The sequence below is a fragment of the Plutella xylostella genome, chromosome 8 (genome assembly GCF_932276165.1).
Source record: "Plutella xylostella chromosome 8, ilPluXylo3.1, whole genome shotgun sequence".
Classification (NCBI taxonomy): Eukaryota; Metazoa; Arthropoda; class Insecta; order Lepidoptera; family Plutellidae; genus Plutella; species Plutella xylostella.
The window spans coordinates 10,729,246-10,744,952 of NC_063988.1; the positions used below are offsets into that span (position 1 = coordinate 10,729,246).

The window sequence follows — 15,707 nt, forward strand, 5'->3', positions numbered from 1 at the left end:
AACGACGACGAGCATCCTGAGCAATAACAAAACGATAACCTTTCTCCACCGCTCTCCGGTCAACTTTGATAAACAATACGAACCAGATGCAGTGTTACATAGAAAAGCAAAGCTAAATACGATCCGCGTTTACTGTCAAACTGAGATAAGACGAGAGTTTTAAGTTCAACCTAATGACAACCATTATTGTTCCAATGAATACTCACACATCTTGTAAGTAACCCAACTTATCTTATCTTCACGTGAGGAGTTATTTGTCAAGACGTCGTGTTTATGTATCACTGACACTCCATCTAGTTCGTATTGTTCATTAAAGCCGGTAATCTTTAACACAGCGACTTGGGACAGATGCCACGGTGGTAAAGAAAATGAAGAAAAGTGCCGATAAACGGGCAGACTACCTGTATTTTTTTATTTCATGACTACACTCTATTGAAATAACGACAGATATTGTAAGATGGACAAAGCTTTGGCAGATATAATGCATTCGACAATATTTTGCACTTTTATCAATGAATGAAGATAGGCTTTGTAAGTGGCCGCTAACTTACACAAAGCGGGTCAGATCTCCTTTTGATAATGGACTTCAATGAGCTTATTAAGTAAGTAATTAAACTTTAAAATCAGAAAGGAGCAAAGGAAAAATACTGTTGCATTAAAACATGCTAATGCTATGCATGAGGGAAGCCGTGGAGTTATACACTTTGAAATTTATGAAAAAAAAAACTACTTAATGGTATGTTAATTAAAAGTTCCTTGTTTGTTTTAAGCTTTTAAGTTGAACTTTATCGCGGCCTGCAAAACCGCATGTGACTTTAATGCGGGCTTTATTTTAGATTATTTTACAGCAAGAAAAGGCTATTTAATTCTATGTTGGTAGGTATGTATCTATAGGTAAGTTATATTGTATGCCCGTCCAATTTTAGGCGCCAGTGATCTGAGATGTCATGTTATTAATTCAATTTCGGCAACTTTCACTTCAGTAATTTGATATAATATTACACATTCGCTGTGTTTTGTACAGTAAAGCCTCCAGTAGATGACGGTCGAGGAGGCTCTGGTGTTGTAAGGTTATGTTGCTATGTCGAGTGCTGGATTGTGCGTGTTCTATTTGAAAATGGAAATACTTATAAGCAATGCTGGCCAATGGAGACCCACATTACATAAAATAAATCATAATCTTAAATTATTTTTATAATCATCGACGGCATACATAAGTTGCATAACCCACCAACCCGCAGTTGACCAGCGTGGTGGGAAACGGTCCAAGCTAAGGAAGGGAGTTGGAACTTGGGGATATGAACAAGATATCCTATTCGAGGTACTTACAACCCTTCAGATAATATAATAGTTGCATATATTTTTTATTGCACGTCTAGTTTCTGTAACAATTAAGTAGCTGAAAAGAGCTATTATTTTGGTCACACTGTACTTTATTCCTTATTTTCCTCTAATGTATTTTTGTATTAATAACATTATTTGCCACATCGTTGGATTCTAGTGCCAACAGAGCAATTTTTGTACTTACTTCATAGACATGCTGCAACCTGTATAATAAATATTACAGTAAATCTCTTTCAGCCAAAATCATTGAAACAACTAAAATCTAAGTGTGGACCAGTCGACCCGAAAAAGGTTCTATTCCTCATAAGTGCATCATAAATCTCAGTCTCCCGTATTGGTTGAAATCTTTCTGAATAATAACTGCAAAAAAAGGACTACTTAATAAATTAAATTATGTTTTATATTTCGGAATACCTCTGAGTATTTTTTGGTGATGCCTTATGGTTTCAGTGACAAATACAAGAGCTAGACTACGGTTTACCGGCGTCTCAGTCACTGACTGCCGGACATTTATTATAGCTGCCGCTGCATGGGTTCGTTATCGACGGAGATAAACGTCACTGTATCGCGATTTGCCATAAATACACACTTTAATTAGTGGATCATTAACCAAGTTAGTTATTTATGGTGAAAATATTATAAAGTAACACGAATTAGTGCGTCACGAATCTGACTTATTACTACTTCATGATTCATGATTATTATACAGAAAACTTCACGATACGAGTAAACTATTATTTACACAACACAAATAATGGTATTGTTATCTAATTTATTTACATAATGCTGAGCACATTGTCTGCGATGTGATAGCTTCAGTCATGGCTCGGAATTTCATATTATAATAACCTACTTAATAATTTAATTAAGGATTTTCCTATAAAAAACATTAAACATGAAAGACACTGATTATCGGCCCGTAGTACAAAAAAATGGACAGGGTAATGTAATAATTCTTGGTGCCACACAAATATAAAAAATCTTTAAATTAAAGACGGAAAAGTGTGGTGTTTTAAATACTGAGATGTGTTTGTGAATATGTGTATCTTTCGTTGTGTTTCCATATAAAAATATGTACCTTAAATTACGAACGACCGTTGATTGGTTTCTGACAGGGCTTTTGTGAATTATAAAATAACATTATAATAATCATTACTGTATTTTTCAGATTCCAAAACTAAGTATACCCCAAAGGGATTGGGTAAAAGGCACACACAGGCATTAATTGTATTCATGGCATGTTTTGTTGGTATCCTTCTTAGGGCCCATCTAAGTGTTTCCATAGTTGCTATGACGAGTCACAAAAATGTCGCACCTACAATTGTAGAAGATACTACGAACATAAATACATTCGTTAATAATAGTGATTTATATTATGATACTACCGAGAACATTGCCAACGTAGTTAATGCAACTGAAATGGAATCCCTTACAACTACAGAAACGACTCCTTCAGAAATAGATTATGCTATTAATGTAAACATTACTAAAAGTAATACTCAATGGGGTATTATTATGGTGAGTTATTTTTATTAAATGCGTAATATTCAAACGATTAATATAACTAACGATCCCTTCCAAGAACATAACGGCCTCAATAATCAAATGGCTAATTCCCATCGAGGTCTCAATGCTTTCGATACCGGGCTAAACTTTACATTAGATAAATCCTCTATAACTCTTCAATGACGATCTCAGATTTTCGTTTCACTGGCAGTTAACCCATTCCTTTAAATTCCAGACCTACGACTGGAACAAAGCGACGCAAGAGATGATAGTGTTCTCATTCTTCGTGAGCTACACGGCGACGATGATCCCGCTGGGCGTGGTGGTGCAGCGACTCGGGTGGAAGCTGCCTCTGTGTGCGGCGATGCTGGCTAATGGGGTGCTGTCAGTGGTGTCGCCGTGGGCCGTCATGTATGTAAGTAGATTTGACAAGACTTTGGAGTTGTTTGGGTGTATTTGGGGATAAATAACTTGACTGACCACAAATGCGATGAACCGACGATGTAAGGAAAACAGCTGGCAGCAAATGGATAGCCCAAGATCCGAATGAGTGGCATAGAATGAGGTTAAAAATGGCTAAGAAGAACTTGACTGATATTAATTTTTACCCTTGACAGGCTACTGACGCTAATAATTACCAATCCCTTATGAACAGTGACAAACCCTGGTCTAACTCTTGTATTTATGACCAACACGATAAGAAGTAGAAAATGAAATACCTAGTTAACTATGAATATTTTTTTCTTCAATTCCCAGGGAGGTTGGAAGTGTCTCTGCCTGGTCCGCATCCTGCAGGGCGCGACGCAGTCCATGCTGTTCCCGAGCGTGCAGACCATGCTCGCCAAGTGGGCCCCCTTCAGCGAGCGCGGCCGGCTCAGCACTTACGTCTACACTGGTTAGTTTTGCAGCTAGGCGACTCTGTAAAATATCATCAAAGCCTATGGGATACACGTGAATGACTTTATTTTTGTTATTTGTTTTGACATTCAGCAATAGAGCCTGCAGTGTTTTTTTATAAAACCGAGCTGATTGTTTAAGATTTTAATTAAGGGTATTGAGTAGGTAATACTTTTTCTATAATTTCGTAACTGCTTAACTAATGTATCCTTTTAAAATTTCAGGTTTACCTTTAGGGTCGACGATTGGATTCCAAGTATCAGGATTTTTGTCATCGAGCTCGTATTTCGGGTGGCCGGTGACATTTTGGTTCTGCGGAGTACTTAGTTTGATATGTTTCGGTTTGATTGCGGCCTTTGGAGTGGCCACTCCCTACGACCATCCCAGTATTAGTGAAGAGGAGTTCCTTTACATCACAGGATCTACTAGTTCAGATATTGTGCCCAAAGTAAGTAGGTAGTATACATAAAGAATTCGATTACGGTTACACTAGTGACTTCTGACGCTTGTAGGTACCTATACTTACGTGTCCTTCCTGTAGATTCATTTTGAGAGACTAGTCGTTGAAGACGCTACCAACATTTTCTTTAGAAAGTTAGATTTTTAACTATCGTCCTTGCTGACACAATCACTTTAATTTTATCATTCATACTGAGAAGGTTATATGACCTATGACCTACAACCTATGGTTTTTTTCAGAGACGCAGTACTCCGTGGAAGCATATTTTGACTAGTAAGCCCTTCTGGGCCATGGTGGTTGTACAGATTGGGAGCACTATGGGACATTTATTTGTTTTTACAGAAATCCCACAATACCTCAATAATGTCTTACACATAGACTTAAAGTATGTGAGTATTCCTTTATCAGATTCAGTATTTTCTTCTTAAATTTAAGAGCCTTGCTCTTGTCGGTGTAGTTCACTATCACTATAGGTGATAATAATTCTTATTTCTAACTTAGTGAACTTAAAACTTACTCATCTGTTTACAAATTTTATTTAAACATTTATTTAAGTGTATGGTTGAAGACTGGTATACTTAATATTATGTTTTAAATCATATATTATTTGGTAAGTAAGTATGTGTACTTACATGTTTCTTTGTTTCAGAATGGGTGGTTTTCGTCCCTGCCATTTGTTTGCATGTTATTTGCAGCGGTGCTGTATGGAAATCTCTCAGACTTTTTGGTGTCAAACAAATACTTGTCCCTAAGAAACGTGCGGCGAATCGGAAATACAATAGGTTCGCTTTTCTTTACTTCAAGAAATACTCTCTTTATTAGCTTCACTTTCAACAGTTTCAACTCTCCCTTGGCGAATAGGAATAGGCTAACAGTAAACATCTATTATATTTTTTACGAAATACGTAAATATTTCATCACTATTAAATTTTCAACAAATACCAAATAAAAGTTTTTTTACCATACTTACTAAAAAGATATTTCAACACCTAATGTCTGTGTCTATGCTGACCCTCTCTGTAATTATGTGTTAGATAATAATATCATGATTTTCATCACACAAACAACTTTTCCTACTATGTAATAAGAAAACAAAAACAAGTAATTATTCGCTTTCAAGGCCCACTTGCACCAAATTTCTAAACGAAATTAAATATATTCCTGTCCTTCTCAGTCAGTATACAGTCAAAGCGAGAAGCAATAGATACAATGTCTTTTAAACGTTTGGTGCAAGTCTTTCTGAGTACTAATCACAACATTATCCCCAGGGGTCCCGATGGCAGGCGCGTTCCTGCTATCATTCTCGTGCGTGAGCGACGCGCGCGCCGCCGGGGCGCTACTGGCCATGTACTCCGTGATGCACGCCGCCGTGTTCATCGGGTTCCATGTAAGACTCTACTGTCATCATCTTTCAGTTTATGTCTAGCCACTGCAGGGTATTGGCCTCCTCCATGTTACGCCAAGTTCCATGGTTTTGTTTCACACTCATGCAGTTTGGTCCAGCCACTTTCCTGATGTCATCGGACCAACGGGTCAGTGGTCTACCGACTTATCATCATCATTTGCCCGTAATCGTCCACTGCTGACAGAGCCTTCTCCCAAAGAGCACCCTAACACTCTGTCCTAGTCCTTCCTTATCCAGCCACTGTCGGCTGTCTGTCCGAGGAAGGCCTAGAACCTAGTTCATCATTGAAATACACTCACGACTCTCACGAGCAATAACTAGGGAATACAATCCCGGCCTTTATTTGGGATCCCGGGATTTCGGGACTGGATGAAGACAATCCTGGGATCCCGGGATAGTCCCGGGATTTGGGTCACAAACAAAAACACGTCTAACGAATCAAAGTTTTTAGGTTTATTGGAGACACAGTATTTATAATTTATCTTTGTCAGACCATACTTAATTGAACAAAAATATACTTCTTAAAAAAGATAAACAATAGGTTACTTGACTCTTTTTTAAAGTAGGTAGGTCTAATATGATTAATAATTGCTCTATTAGACCAAACAAAATACCTTATAATTTTTATGGACCTTGCAAATCGCAAAACTGTAACTTAAAAGTTCTACTTTTCATAAACAGGGGAAAACGGTGTCAGCCATATTTGTTTATAAATTATCACATCTGTGACGTCACACGGGTGGAAAACAATCATTTGATATTTAACTAATGACAACAAAGCTACGAGAATACCCTTACATACTAATTTACACTTTTTTGTCAATCCCGAAAATCCCGGGATTGACAAATTCTAATCCCAAAAATTTCGGGACTGGAAAATGACCGGGATCCCGGGATCCCGGGGAACGGGATCCCGGGCTTGTATTCCCTAGCAATAACATAGTTCCAGTGACATAATATATGGAACGTCAATCGCCGCCGCCGGTGGAACTTTTTCACTGCCTGTAGGTGTGATTTTATGCAGGTATTTAAGTTAAACGTTCACTTATTATTATAGATAAACCACGTGGACCTGGCCCCCAATTTCGCGGGTCCGCTGATGGCGGTGAGCAACATGCTGGCGCACCTGTCGGGCCTGCTGGTGCCGGTGATTGTATCCACCATCATACAGGACGACGTGGTGAGAAACATTGCTTCATCACTATGTTGCACCTACCGAGTAGAGTGGCGAGAAAGTACCCTCGGCTGAAACGGCTAGCATTTGAACGAGTGCTTGGCCGAGGATATTGTCTGGCCAGCCTACTCGGTAGGTGTAATCAGAGTGTTAATGACGCCTCGGCCGAACGTCGGACGTAGCTCGGTTGAACTACATAATTATATTATATTGTACCTAACCTACATTTTGTATGCAAGTTAATCGGCAACCGAGCAATGGCCGAATAGATACGGTTGACGCTCGGCTCGGACTTTTCTATTTTGCCAATTGTGTGAAAATTCGTGTTTGTTCGTTGAGTGATCCCCGTCACGGTATAGAGTGATCCATAGTTATACAGTAGGCATTATAAAGACGAACATTTTTTTTACTGTGCTTGAATAGGCTTTGAAATTACTGAATTGATTCGTAAGTAATTGTAAAGCTTCATTCTTCCTGACTTTTTGAAGATACTTTAGAACCATAAAACCCGCTTACGTGGAAAAGGAAATAACAATATGTTTTTAACCATTTCCAGTCAAATGCCAGTAAATGGCAGGTGGTGCTGGTGATCCTGTTCTCCATCCAGGTGGTGGCCAACGGAGTCTTCGTGGTGTTCGGCCGCGCCGAGGTGCAGCCCTGGAACTACTATGACGGAGACAAGTCGTATAGTAGTGGTAAGTATTCTGGCATTATCCTACTTCCTATTATGTAATTAATATCATAAAGTGAGTATGTGTGTATGTTTGTTACTTCTTCACGTCAAAACTGCTGATTTTTTTTAATGAAAATAGGTATGGAATTACGTGACACCCAAATTAACACATAAACTACTTACTTTTTATCGCGAAATTCCCACGAGAAAACTTTTTAAGCCGAAGCGAAGCTCGCGGGAACAGCTAGTTAGAACTAAAGTCACCGACATAGGTGGGCTCACCTCGCCGGACCTCTTCAATCTGTACATCGACGACCTGATTCGGGGTCTGCGGAGCACCAATGTCGGCTGTCATATTGGGGGCGTTTGTGTAAACAATCTCAGTTATGCGGACGACATGGTGCTCCTCAGCCCCTCGATCAGGGGTCTGCAGAAATTACTTTCGGTCTGTGAGCATTATGCAAATGCGCATGGACTGAAGTACAACGTGTCGAAGACCGAAATGCTGGTGTTCAGAGCGGGGAGGGGTCCGGAGAGGGTGCCCGAAGTCGTTCTGGATGGGGCACCGGTTCGGGTTGTGCAGCAGTTCAGATATCTCGGCCATATACTGACGAGTGACCTCAGGGATGACACTGACATAGAGCGTGAAAGACGGGCACTCTCGATCAGATGTAACATGCTTGCCCGAAGATTCCACAGATGCAGTGAGCAAGTTAAAATAACTTTATTTAGGGCATACTGCCAGAACAGCTACACCGGCCATCTGTGGATCAACTACACCCGGAAGGCGATGAGCACCATGAGAGTGCAGTATAATGACGCATACCGCACCCTCATGAGGCGGCCGCGGTACTGTAGCGCGTCGGGCATGTTCTATGAGGCGGGAGTGCCTGACTTCTTCGCAGTCCTGAGGTCACGTATAGCGACATTCTGGTCGGGGCTGCGCAGCACTGGGAATGCAATACTAGAAGTGGTAAGTGAGGATTTTAGAAATCCATTCTACAGACACTGGCTCTCTGTTCATCAAGACGCAAATCGAAAATAAAAATGACCTTACCTATGTAATAGGTATATGTATGTAACTGATAATAATTGTAATACTACAATTTAATTTATTTGTGTAAGTATGTTTGTGTTTTATATAATGGGTGTCTAGCCTGAAATAAATGACTATTTATTATTTTTATTTATTATAGGTCACTGAAGTAAGCTTAGCAGCATATTATACCTTTTGTAACCGGTACACCGGCATTCACGACACATGCCGAGCCTAGTGTGGAAGCCACCAAAACTCGTAAATTTGCTAAACTCACACACTTCCAATTTAATTACATTGTATTGTACTTACTTATTTAAATTATTCTAAGGTGTTTAAATTAATATTTTTTATTTTGATTTTGATTTGATATATATGCTGGCTGAGGATGAAGTATGGCATTATCGCATGCAGAGAGCGAGTTTAGAGCACAAATGTAGAGCTGTTGCCTTTTTCACGCTCTCTGGATGCTGTCCTGTTGTTTTATTATTTGTTTTATATCGTATTATTTTCTGTATTTAAGGTTGTAGTTGTGGGTGTGTTAAATAAATGTTTTTTTCTTTATTGAAAATTTGTATTGCCCGGGAGAGTCGCCACCTAGCGGTACACGCGCTGTCTCAACGTGTTGTGCCGAGGACAAAGTGTAGTGGTGCTACTTTGGAGAGGCCTGTGTCCAGTAGTGGACGATTACGGGATGATGATGGGAGTAGTTACGCTGAATTTTAGCTCTTTAGTAAGATTTGATATGTTTTGTAACAGATGCGTCATTTTGTTTTGTTAATTATTTAGTATAGTCTAAATATATTTTACTCCTACCTTGTACCTATTCAACTCGCTTTAGACTCGGTTACGGAGATATTATTATGTCGATATTGACGTCATACACTTAAGGCATATTTTTGCATCAGGATTTAATCATTACTATTTAGCTTTGATTATCTATTCAGGTACAAAAAAAAGTATACATTTTTTGGTGGTTTGTTGACGGTCGGGGGGCATGAAGTTAGCATCATTTTCCCTATAAAATTTAAATGGGCTGATTGTGTAGGTGCAGAAAACATTTCCTGAACGCAGATTTCTACATATAAATGATGTTTGGATTTAACTTCAATTTTTTTCGGTATTTAAAGTAGATAATTTATAATTATTAAAAATTTATTATTTTAAAATTGTCTCTTACATCCAAAGGTTGTCTGGTAGAGATTGCTTTAAGCAATAATAAAGACCGAATTTTTTGTACTATTTTATATATAAGTTGTGAAATTGTAATGTTTTACTTGGTGCAAAATAAAGAGCTATTCTATTCTATAAATCGCGTTACCTTCTACAAATAAATTATTATTTTTTCTTTACAGATCCTGCTGACGAGGATTTACACTTGAAGACCAAGGCATAGAGCGAGAGAAAGGGGGGATACAATAAATATTAAATGAACAAACGTTTTTCGTTTCTTTTCTCGTTAGATATACCTCTGCATAAATAAAAGTGACATGTCAGACAACAGCGCGGCACGTCCACACTCAAACACATAGAAATCAGTGACGTTGCGACTTGCGATTGCAAACACAATTCGGTATGTTAAGTAATTTTATGTTGATTATTTTTATAATTTTAAATTGAAGTATGTTGGAATTTGAGACACTAATTTGAATATTTTTTATTTTACTGCTCTCGTTAATTTAATAAAAAATAATTAAAGATCGGCTCTTCGACGATTTTTTGACGTCATTCGCTACCATGCAGCCGCTGACGTCATCAAGATCGTAACTCTGTGAATATTTACACTTTAGATTGACAGAAGTGACATTTAACAATTGAACATTTTTATTCTCTTTGGTTGAAACTTTAACCTTGCGCAGCGTCTTGAAGGACAAATTATATTTTCATTTTTGATAAAATAATCGGAATCCTTGAATATTTTATATTTTAAAGAATGAGATACTTATTAAGAAGATAATATCTCGAAACGGTTTTGGAATTAGCATAATTTTTTTTTACTTAACATACCGAATAGGTGCACGTCCGATGCCAAATGGCAACTTTAATCTGTAACTTATTACGTTTTTTCATTTTCCACATCTGGACAATTAAACTATTAGTTAAAGTACATTGTTACACTATAACTGAGTTTTTACTGAGCTATCCATAAATAATTTCATAATAATATGTGACGGTGCCATTGTATTTCATACCGTATTTGTGAAAACAATGCAATTGTAAACAAAGAGAGTTGGCAATCTAAAATTTACAAATTTTTCAATGATTGTACCGAAAGTGTAATGTATGACCGAAACAATAACAACATGGAAAAAAAAGTTGCAATACTAACGGTTTTTTTTACATGACCCATGTGAGTTGTGCGTAGACAGATAAGTCAGTCACCTCTTCCTACATTATCATGTCTTTGTTATCTTGTTTTATTGTTTATACACAAAGATCTTATCCTCTTATCTTCCAATAGAAATTTATCTTAGCAATAGATTTTAGATGGTAACCAGGGGCATTCTTATAACTGTTTTGAATGTAACTGACCTAAGGTGCGGAAAAATAGAAGCATTTTTCCTGAAATAAAAATGACATATTATGTATCTAGCCTGTCTGAAACCTATGTAAACATTGTGAGATAGGCATTTTGACTTTCTCTGCATTTTCGGCATCATAAGGGTCACATTTACAATAAAATATGCGCCATTTATTCTCTCCACCATTAATTGCAAGGTGCGGGTAAGCTATAAATAGCGTGCGACTGCCCGCGCGCCCTCAGTTGTAATATCACCATGCAGAAATGAATAGGTTTCAGACAGGCTAGATACATAATATGTCATTTTTATTTCAGGAAAAATGCTTCTATTATGTAGTCTGAGCCTGTCTGAAACCTATGTAAACATTGTGAGATGTGTTTATTATCGCATGGTGGAGAGAAAACCAACTGTGACCCTTATTGTTAGTGATAAGGATATACTAATTAGGATGTCCTACATACAGGTTGTTGTAATGAATAGAAAACAACATTTCTAAAGAAAAAATAATAATATTTCTTTATTCAAATTAGGTAGTTAGGTACATCAGAAATGATCAGAATGTGATGTGTAGGTAAATCAACTTTAAATCAACAATCATATGCAAGTATAATGCGTAAGTTTAATAAGTTATTAATTTGAAACAAAAAGTTCACATGGATTGGTATAATACAATCAATAAGTGTAGGTAATAAATCAAAATTTGGAATTATACAGGTTTGAAGCAATTAGTCATTGCAGATGCTGTATCACTAGTAGACCGGGCTAGCGGCCTTTTATAATATCTGAGCAGGGTGTTTTGAGAGGTCCAGTTACCACGAGCAAGGATGTCCTCAACTGGAAAATTTTGAACCCAACTCAAGGATGCAACAGCTGATCTAGTAGAGCCTGGTGCGTCGTGGATCCCAGCTTCACTTAGCACCGTGCGCACCCAGCCACCGATGACAGTGCGGCTCGCAGCCCGCGGGGCGCCGCACGTCGTCACGAAGAGGCTGGAGGTCTCCGCCTGAGCGCGGCGTGGGGCAGATAACTCTACCAGTCGGCGAAGCCATCGAACAAGGTCAATATTTGGATGAGGACCTGATGACAGTTCCCATCCAGACTGTCTGCGGGCGAGGCAGTCTGTCTTTGACCCGTAGTTGGGCCAGAATGTGATGCGGCCGTCGTGATCCTCCATGTGATCAGGGGCTACCGAGAGTAGCGTTAGGTCATGGACCCGCCTCCCGGAAGCTAGCAGTAACAGGATAGCACACCTTCTGGAAATATCAAATAAATTGTCCGAAATCGGATCATTATGAACTAGCCAGTCTATGACCAGCTGGGGATTCCAAATAGGAGGCTTATTTACTTTAGTCTTAGCACATGTTTCATTGGCTATACCTTTGAGTACTTGTCTAACTAATGTGTGTGAGCTTAAAATAGCAGTATCCTGCGGTCTACAAAAGTTAGTTACTACAGATTTATGTACAAGGATTGTTCTGTAGCTGAGATGAAGTGTCTTGTACAAATAAACTAAGTACTTGGCGATGCCACCAGGTCCAGGATCTTTCAGGTTAACGTTTGATGATCTACACCATGAACTCCATCTAAGCCAGCATTGTTTGTACGTTCTCAGAGTAGATGGTCTCCAGCTAGATTCTACTAGTGACCTTTGTGAAGGGGACCAGTCATGTAGCAGCTCGTCCCACCCCGAATCAGCCATGCCTCTAATACTAGGCGGTCTACCTGTGGAGGAGGTTGACCTGTGGTAGTGTCCTTCAACACTCTGTGCAGGTTGTGAATCGTGAAGGGTGGACATAGTGCCCTTGCTTTTAGGTCCGCCCTCCAAAACACATTCAGCCACCGAGGACAGATCACTATGTACTTGCCTTGCGCTTGGTTCATCGCGTACAACACCTGATGCATCAGGCACGGTGGCGGGAATATCCACGCCAGCTTGTAAGTCCAAGTTCTGCTGAAGGCATCGTGGAAGTCTGCTGCTGGATCTCTCAGGTCTCGCGTTACATATCGGGGAACTACGTGAGCGTTCTGTGAAGCAAATAGATCTATTATTGGTATTCCCCACTTGCGAAATATCAATCTGGTCGCTATTGGAAGAAGATGCCACTCTGGGAGTGCTTTGAACCTCGACAGACTGTCCGCTACAGAGTTGAGCGGGCCTGGAATGTAACTCGTCATCAGATGAATGCGATGGGTCATTAAGTGGGTGTAAGTGTTCCTTGCTATACTTAACAATGGCTCGGAGCGGGTGCCCCCCTGGTTGCGCAGATAGGCCAGCGCCGTCTGATTGTCGCTCTGAACCAGTATAGTTTTGTCTGCGAATACCTGGGCCATGTTCTGGAGAACAAATGATATGGCCAGCAATTCCTTCCTGTTGGCTCGGAACGAAGTTTCTTGTGCCAGCCATGGACCCTGCAGGTAATGGCCATCCACGTACGCTCCCCAACCGACGTCTGATGCGTCTGTCACTATGAAGTGCGTGGGAGGTTGAAGCTCACCTCTTTAAAGTTGTTCATCCACCACTGAAGGTCGACAACTGCCTGGGCAGTGGGGACCACTGAAATCCCTTCGCGGACCGCCCTCTGCATCAGTGTCAACAGGCTGCGGAAGTTGATTCTGCCGTACGGAACTATGAAACTGGCAAAGTTTAGCCAACCCACCAGCTTCTGCAGATCTAGCGGTGACCAAGCAGGTGCAACCAGAAACTTCTCTAGGCAACCCTGTAGCTTGAAGAGCTTCTCGCGTGGTAATGACTTGATGTTCTGTACCGTGCTCCATTCGATACCTAGAAATTCGATATTCTGAACTGGTTGTGCCGACGACTTCCCTTTGTTTATTACCCAGCCCAGCTCGTGTAGCAGGGCTTTGGCTTGATGAGCATGGTCCCGTAGCCGGCGGCGGGACTGGTTTACCAAAAGGAAGTCGTCCAGGTATACCAGAACCCTCATCCCTCTGAGCCTTAACTGCTGTGCCACCCAGTTCGAGAGAGTGGCGAAGGTTCTGGGTGCACTTGCTAGGCCAAACGGTAGGCTGGTCATTTGCCATACACAATGTTGGGGAGGATCCTCTGGACACCTGGAGGGATGTCCGCATGGTGCTACAAACCTCAGGAACCGGCGATGCGATTCTGCTACTGGCACGTGGAAGTATGCCTGGCTCAAGTCTATCTTCATCATCCAGTCGTTGGGTTGGAGAAAATATGGTACCTTGTACATGTTGACAAGCCGGAATTTCCCAGAAACCAGGAAATTGTTGAGTGCTTTTAGATTGAGCACAGGTCGATGGGAGCCGTCTGACTTCCTCACCAGAAACAGATGAGACTCGAAGCCGGGGCCCTGTGAAGCGCGTTCGATCACACCCTGCGCTGCCATCTTCTGCACCTCCATCTGCATTTCTGAAGAGCAGTCCAGAGGGAAGCTGCTTTGGTTGCTCAGTCTCCTCAGCGGAGGTTTTAATATAAATGGGATACGATATCCCTGAATTACCTTTAAAATATGAGGGGGAGCACGTCGTGCCGACCACGCTGCAAAATATCGGCGAAGTTGACCCCCTCGGAAGGAGTCATTGCCGGCGGCGGGAGCGGCCATCGTCACGGCGCCGCTGCTGGCGGTTGCGCTGACCGTCTGATCGTTTCCCAGCTTGGGGGGGTTTAGATCTCGGGGCCTGAGCAGCAGCCTGAGGGCGGGTGAAGGCAGCGACACTGGGCACACGAAAATTCGATGCCCCTCTCGGTTGAGCTCGATTAGGTGAAGGCGGCCTACCCTCAGCGGGTAGGTACGGCCGGCGGATCACCTTCGCGCCGCCACCAAGCTTCGAAAGGGCCTCAGAGAAGGCCGCCTTATCGAACAAGCAGTCGCTGCTCGGCGGGACACGTTTCAGGGTGACCTTGCTGTAGCTATCCCGCACGCCACTGAGCACCGCATCGCGACGCTGTTCAATGATACTGGCTCTTCTGCCGCACACAACCTGTAACAGATCTTTGGAGACCTCTGAGAAATCACTACCACTTGAGAATGCCTCGGAAAGTGTTGAACGTAATGAAGCGGGGGCGTTCTTAACCTCAAGAATATTTTTGATCGCAGCCTGCAAAGCCTCGCGCTGCGCTAAAAGCATGTTGGTCAAAGCAGCAAAAGTTTGGTCAAGCGATCTCAGAAGGAACGGCTTATTTTCAAATTGACCCAATTCTTCATTTATTTCTAAATGTGTAAAAGCGGGGGTAGCCAAATATTTTTTCTGTGTCTCCATATAGCGGATATTTGCCCAGTTAGGATCGTTAAAATGTTGCAATTTTATGACAGCCTCAACACGTGTATCCTCTGCCTTTTTCGTGGTCTCGGCCAAGGTGGTCTCTAACGCTTCTAGCTCAGGCGCCAAAGGTGGGGCCGGAGGCATGAGGTCGGACAGAGCTTCGTTAAGCCTCGGACCCGGTAGCGTGGGAGAAATCCCAAGCGCCGAAGCACTACGGTTGGGAGGTTGACCTTGGGAAATCATTATTTTAATTGAATTTAACTCACGGTTTAGTAGTTCAAACCTCCGTTCAACTGAGTTGTTCGATGACACGTGGCTGATACCGGCCGGATCCTCGCCACGTGCAGCCTGCGAAGCATTTTGCACGCGGCTTGACGCGGGCGTCAGCAGCAGCGGCGGGATATCCAGCTCCACGGCGCCACGCGTTGAAGATGCCGCCCTCTGC

The 15,707-nt window shown here is 41.4% G+C and overlaps 2 protein-coding genes across 2 annotated transcripts; one reads left to right on the top strand and one right to left on the bottom strand.

Moving 5' to 3' along the window:
- The first annotated feature begins 2,136 nt into the window (after positions 1–2,136).
- On the top strand, positions 2,137–9,934 carry LOC105388831 (putative inorganic phosphate cotransporter). Its single transcript, XM_048622555.1, has 11 exons — positions 2,137–2,285; positions 2,513–2,862; positions 3,086–3,265; positions 3,607–3,745; positions 3,972–4,195; positions 4,447–4,596; positions 4,857–4,989; positions 5,476–5,594; positions 6,670–6,792; positions 7,343–7,481; positions 9,851–9,934. The coding sequence occupies exons 1-11, from the start codon at positions 2,240–2,242 to the stop codon at positions 9,889–9,891; spliced, it is 1,644 nt and encodes a 547-aa protein (XP_048478512.1). The 5' UTR covers positions 2,137–2,239; the 3' UTR covers positions 9,892–9,934.
- Positions 9,935–11,554: 1,620 nt separating this feature from the next.
- On the bottom strand, positions 11,555–13,372 carry LOC125488868. Its single transcript, XM_048622556.1, has 2 exons — positions 12,883–13,372; positions 11,555–12,270 (listed from the first exon to the last, which is right to left on the bottom strand). The coding sequence occupies exons 1-2, from the start codon at positions 13,346–13,348 to the stop codon at positions 12,245–12,247; spliced, it is 492 nt and encodes a 163-aa protein (XP_048478513.1). The 5' UTR covers positions 13,349–13,372; the 3' UTR covers positions 11,555–12,244.
- Positions 13,373–15,707: the final 2,335 nt, after the last annotated feature.